General features: G+C 33.7%; 1 protein-coding gene across 3 annotated transcripts in view; it reads right to left on the bottom strand.

Moving 5' to 3' along the window:
• Window positions 1–6,841, bottom strand: part of LOC121863515 (neuroplastin-like) — a 33,567-nt gene that overhangs the window by 1,055 nt on the left and 25,671 nt on the right. For 2 of the 3 annotated variants that reach the window (XM_042362199.1, XM_042362197.1), the window contains exons 8-9: window positions 6,673–6,717; window positions 1–3,123 (exon numbers count right to left, since the gene is read on the bottom strand). The exon at window positions 1–3,123 is cut by the window's left edge and continues 1,055 nt beyond it. In XM_042362199.1, coding sequence (XP_042218133.1) covers window positions 3,120–3,123; window positions 6,673–6,717 — 49 coding nt within the window. In that variant the 3' untranslated portion in view covers window positions 1–3,119. The remainder of the gene's footprint in view (window positions 3,124–6,672; window positions 6,718–6,841) is intronic. The other variant, XM_042362198.1, reaches the window with a different exon arrangement.

Raw genomic sequence — 6,841 nt, 5'->3', positions numbered from 1 at the left:
ACGCCTACACAACAGTGTTCCCAATAAAACCAGGAGTGCCTGAGAAGCCTGAGGCATGAGCCAATCACAGTGACCTGTGATTGTGATGTCACAGGCCTAACTGTTGATTGGCTGGAATCTAGAATGTGTGCCCAGCTCGATTTTCAAAGACAAAGTCTGGTTAGAGTTGGTGAAGTGCAGACGTATGTGGGTCAGCAGGTCTTCAGCATAGCAGTATATATATATCTTACCCTCAAGGTTTTATTCGTTTCACGAAATATATTGTGACTTATGCGAGTCCTGTTTAACTAGCCAGGAAAATAGGGTCAGTGGTTTGAAGTATAATCGTCAATCTTTATAGAAAGTGTTCAATAAATACTGTAACCTTTAGTGTCATAATTCATCCCACCCCGTATTGAGAAAAGTTTATTTATTATAAGTGTCTTGGTGGTATACAGCGAGTCCTGAGTAACAACGCACCCATTAACTGTTTCCCCTAGCATCCCAGTTACCGCATGTTACCCTTATTCTCCCTCTCCCCTTGGGTGTGAGGCCGACCTAACCACAAACCAGCCTTCAGCTCCCGCCTCCCTTGCTGCTGCTCCTCCCTCCTCAATCTCACGAGTATATAGAGAAAGAGTAAAACTAAGTGCGTAAATAGACATAAATAAAGAATTAAGAAGAAAGAAGAAAGAAAGGGTAAAATAAACTCTTTATTACAACCTCAGCATTATATATTATTTTCATGAATTAGTTTTATTAACTTTCTTAGTTTCTCACCATGTGGAACAAAGCAGGCACGTTAGGAATTAATCCTATCTTGGCACGATATCATTCCTTACCATTGTGTGTTGTGTCTAATCTCCAAAACTTTACAGCCAACCCGCTACCCTATCCTTTACAAAAAATCTCATTTGTATCTTTAGGGTTGTCATTATCAATGAGCTAAAGTACCAGCCAAATGACTGATATAACAAATTACTATCCTAACTCTGGTTATCTGGTTAATATACAGGACAGTGTCTGTATTTACTACATCACTCAAATTTACCATTGTTTGTTCCATGTTTAGTCCCCAACCTCTTAAATTATCCTTTGATTCTTCCACTTAAATAGTAAGAATCCTGACTGGTAATTAATAAACTGACCTTAAATTATATTCCACCTATTGCTAAGTCATACTGCAATATGTACAGTATGACCTTGCAGTTTTTGGGCACTCCTGAGGGAGAGATGCATCCTGCCCTTAAGTACAGTTTAAGCCTAGGTAAGCTGCTGGACCTGGTCTACCAGGAAGTTAGACCTTGTAAAACATTAAAAGATCATCAAGAACCCTCCCCAGAAAGGCATGGTTGTGAGTAAAGAAGGCTGTCATATTTTGACTGGTTGCAAGCTGAATGGCTGCAGCCCATACAATATGAGCCTGTCCTGGTAATTCCTCTTGAACCAGATGGGAAAGCAGTATTTAATATGGAGAGGAGGGTGATTCAAAGTCAAGTCCATAAATTGTGGTTGACCACAAAGTCTAGGTTAGGGACATACTCGGTAACTGCTGAGTGCTATCAAGTCATACAAGGATGGCATACCTCTCACACCATAGTTCAAGCTCTGATGGTTGAGAACATGGAGATAAAATCAACAATGTGGATGATCTGGCCATGGTAGGCCTCACATTTATTGTGAAAATTCTCTTATAATCATCTAGGTGTTATAAGGATGTTGTGCTTACTGAAAACCTGAAAGAACAGCTGTATCTAAAACTGGGTTCACTTCAACTGTTTGTAAGTATTATTTCTTTACCTTTTGGGAAGACCTAGCTCACTACTTCTTCAATATGTTGACAAAGTTACAGTAATTCCTAAACCTACTGAATGATGGTGCTACTATCAGGGGATTTGCATGAAGCCTGGTGATGTTGTATCCATACCACAACATTACAAACTTAGCTTCATAGAATATGCTGTTCTCTAAGGCCTGTGAGTAGAGAGCATTTAGATGATCTTTATGATCATCATATTCTCTTCACTTGACACAGATTGCTACAAGCAGGTGTCAATAGTACATAAAGTGAAGGATAAGTTGTTTAACTGCTCACTTAAGATATGAAAGTGAAACAAACTGAGGGTTGAGCTCTGAGGTAAACCTAAACATACTCCAACCCATTTAAAGTTTTCACCATCAATTGCAACTACCTTCAACTCAGACTTATTACTGCACAGAAAGTCAGTTATACTGTAATACTAATCGTTTGTCCTTTACTTACGAACTTCTTTTCCTTTTTTTATTTCCTTCAGGCACCAACAGTATTAAATTATCTATATAAATATGTCTAATTCTGCAACTGATCTTCAAACTAATTGATCACCAAATATTTAAGATTCTGCTCTCTCACCATTTTAGGTTTATCTAATAAAATTTCTTACATAAAAACACCTGACTTTAATTTATATTTCTATGTTTCTTCTTTCATTCTCTTCTAAACTTCTTTACTATCTAAATCTATTACAGCAACCCATCATTCAAATGCACAACCAACTTTCACTCATAATATAAATTTTACTCAACTGTGAAAACTAACAAACATCCTCTCTATGTTATCACATACTAAAAGTGAACAACCATAGTCAAATAATACATCTTTGCTTGACTGCAAGGTTAAATCTAAGAACCAAACCAATTACTCCAGTTCTCCACCAAATGTGACATGTTTTACTCTCCTCTTACAAACTTTCATATGTAAACTCATATATAACCCTTGCTATCTCATGCCTGGAAATTTTAATCAGATGCAGGGGATTTTGTTATATACATTTTAAAAAAGTTCAATGAAAATTCAAATTCATAACTGGCATTCCAGAAACATCTGCGTCTGAGTAAAACCCAATCTAGTAAGAGGTAACAGCCCTTGACATGGTTTATGACAGTACCATTGAGCAGGTATCCACACTCAATGTAGTGCAAAGGTTTCTTCTAATCAAACAGCAAAGGTGCTGTACTTTGATTGTTGAACTAGATCTATTTCAAACGCAGACTTCATCATTGATCAGATACAGGCATAAGCTGTATCTGCTACGTATGAGGAACATGGCGAGCTCAGGATATTCAGGCAGAAACGGACACACTCTTCCCTCAATTTGTCATTATCTGTGGGTTTTAATAAATATATAATACAATCAAAATGTGTTTAAATTGAGTTATATAAAATGCAACACATGCAAAGATAATTAAGTCTACAACTAACAAATATTGGGGCACTTCTTCCTTATACTGTATATATTACACACAAAGCAATACCAAAAAAAAAACACAGAATTAAGGAATAATCATCTAAACGAAATAAAGGCAAAGGTAAAGTAACAAAATATAATGAGCTGTGATTCCCCAAAAGCCAAAATGACAATTTATCAATAGATTCATTTAAAATACTGTCTCTTTGGTTTTCAAGTAAACTTGTAGGGAAATCTCTACTCATCAATTTCTACAAATTTGCCCATAACAAGTTTATAAAATGTCTACATTCAAATAACATCAAGTAACTTTTATTTCAGAATAATTCAGAGACAATTATGATCAATATGTAAAGACTAAATGTCTTGTAGAGATAAATGAGAAAGACTGTTTCTCAGTGTTGAAACACAAAAATGTTGTGCATTATTGATTCTGTTACAGTACCGCACAGAACTATTCACAGGCTGAAATTTCCCGTATTATTTTTACATCATTCATCTAACATTTAATGTGATCAACTTAATTTGGTCTGAATTGATGTTTTACCCAATACATAACCAATTACCCATATAAAATATAATAATGTTCATCACATCATTACATAATTATGTAGGTTTGTCTACACATGATAATATCTGATGCTCTCACTCTCATCGTTTCACAAATTCTTAAAATTTCCATGCGCTTCAAATTATATATTTACCGGTACCATAAATAATGGATATAATATGAGATATTATTTACTACTACTTAATTGTGCCTCTCAGCAACAAGTGAAATGTGTTGATACTTATTCTTTTATTTTTCCTATTGCAAACCATGTGTACAATGGCCTCCTTCATAAGCACTGATCATCAATTTATTCCTATCATCGCATGGTATATTATGGCTTTCTTTAAACACGTTTACTTCTATTACACTCATTGTTGCAAACAACATGTATTATAGGCTTCAATAAACAAGTGTCCTTCCAATAACAATGAAAGATATTTTGACCTTTTAACACTTAGCCTTTTATTCCTCCCATTAGCTCTAAACACGTAAAATTCGTTTCTTTCGCAGTTACTAAAACCTTTGATCACAGAATTACATGATCCCCAAACATAAACAAACAAACAATTCAACATCCCTCATGTTGCTATCCCCCAGGGTTTAAAGTATGGAAACTCCAAAGCAAGAAGGATGTGATTAGCTTAGCTCCTTGACATTATAACGCCCACCCTTTCGACCCATTACACTAAGAAAATTGCAGTAAAATTTTCTGTGAACATCTAAATTACTGAAGCTCTTACAAAATGAAGCACACTGCCAGCTCGTATACAGTATACACTCTCTTGCTCCAAGTCCCTACTCTATCCCCTTTAAAGATATTCCAATGCTGATACTATTACGAATTCAAATGATGTACATCTGCTTAAATAAATACCTTTAAAATATTTTTTTTAGATAATCAGTTTATTTTCCTCTTACAGAAACTGAAAAAGGAACTTCCAGCCAATTTATAGTACAGTATTGTATAAAGTTTTCTCACTGTAATAGATCAATTATTGCTTCTAGTCACTACTGTAGTTTGTTTATTTTAATTCATATTTAATACTATGCAGTGGGGCTATACAGTATATGCCATAAACATATAGACAGAATATTAGGCAATTTTAGAATATTTCTTGAAAAATTCAATTGGCACATTCTGTCCCTAACCTATATCATGTGTGAATTTTTCAAATTGTCAACTAATTAAAGAGAAAATCTCCCTCATGAGTTAATGTTACTATATGATGTAAATAAATCTTTTGACTACATGAATTCCAGCTGTAGTCAGTGTCTTGTTAGCTATAACTTGTTTGTTAATTCACTATTGCAACCTTAGGCATGAATAGTCTTGGCAAATTCTATTAACTTTGTATGCTAATAAGTAGTTACCTGACTCTTCCCATGACTGATGGCAATGTTCATGAAAATTTGTGGCTAGAAAATATTGTACCTGTATACTTATTACAAATAATTACTCACTAGTGCAACTACACAAATTAAATATCATTCTACTAAGCTTACTATTATATATTTAATTAACTGATTAGTTGTAAAAGGGTACAGCAGGTGAGCGGGTATAGCCCTCATATTCAGATCCAACAGCCACCAATCATGTCCCATAGCTGGTCACTTAATGGGGCACCCCCAGTTTACCCAGTGGTACCTAACTTTACAAGTGGGAAAGTGAAAAGGTGGTACAGCACAGTACAGTGACAGCTATGCTGATCTCTTTATGTATTGAAGTGTGTTGTTCCCATACTGCCTCTAACAGGCCTCAGACCTATGGACACCCACTTTAAAAAGGATAAACACACTATACACTTTATCAATTAAATTAGAATACATGAAAGTGTTCATATAAATTAAGACATTACAAAGATATATATATATATATATATATATATATATATATATATATATATATATATATATATATATATATATATATATATATATATATATATATATATATATATATATATATATATATATATATATATATATATATATATATATATATATATATATATATATATATATATATATATATATATATTATATTATACATATATATATTAAGCTAGTTGGAAAAACATTCATATTTTTGTCCCTTTTTACAACAAATCTGAAAAGCTCACACCTAATAAGTTCGGGACAAATTATCCATAATGGGTGTTTCAATACACCTTTCTCTGACCTAACAAGCTGTAGAAACTAAATTGGTATAACAAGACCTTCAATAAAAGACATTAATTTTTCAATAACTGTACCTAAGAAGAATAGCAAGCAGCAATTCCTACATAAAAACCCACACACACTAATAAAGACTTTGGCTCAAAGGTATATTTTCTATAAGCTCTCGTCTGAAGAAACTGACTAAAGAGGGGAAAATAACATCAGTTATGGGAAGAAATACTGCAATAAAAAATGGCTATACAGTACTGAAAAAAAATGCAGTTATTGTCATCCTTAATGCTGATGAAGGCAAGGATCATTGTGGCCTAAAAATATCACTTATATAAGCCCATCTTCAACATTAATGAAGGGCTTAAAATAAGAGCATAATATCATTAACCACTTTAACATATTACTTTATTTATTTAGGTAAAAAATTACCAGCCACTAAAGCCGTGATAGCCCTAGACAGTGGCTCTACGGTGACTTCAGATCTGGTGTCACAGTGGATCTTAGTTTTTCTTAATAATGAAAAATTTCCACGTTTTAATTACTTGCAAATGAAATAGATATTGTTATACCAGAGTTTCTAATAACACAGATGGTAGCGTGATTGAGGCAAATATTTAAAGATTTGTATTCAAAAACATTTACTCATAAGGGTATATATATGAAAAAAAAAAATTATACCCTAATTTGGTGACGCAATTATTCAGCTGTAGTCGTGTGAATATTGCCTTGTTGTTCTCTACTTACTTTCGTTGTCGCACAAGATCCTTGTTGTGTTCAGCTGTGTTTTTCCTGTAAAGGATGCAGACTCTCGGGTTAAAGGTCCTACACTAATATTGAGCATTTTCATAAGTTCAGTTTGCTCCTTTATGCTTGTTTGCCTCAACAACCACAAAAAATAAACGAATAAAAAAAT

The sequence above is a fragment of the Homarus americanus genome, unplaced genomic scaffold (assembly GCF_018991925.1).
Source record: "Homarus americanus isolate GMGI-L3 unplaced genomic scaffold, GMGI_Hamer_2.0 scaffold41366, whole genome shotgun sequence".
In the NCBI taxonomy this organism is placed as follows: Eukaryota; Metazoa; Arthropoda; class Malacostraca; order Decapoda; family Nephropidae; genus Homarus; species Homarus americanus.
Note: the sequence above shows the minus strand (reverse complement) of the source record. Positions and strands in the feature narration are given on the sequence as shown.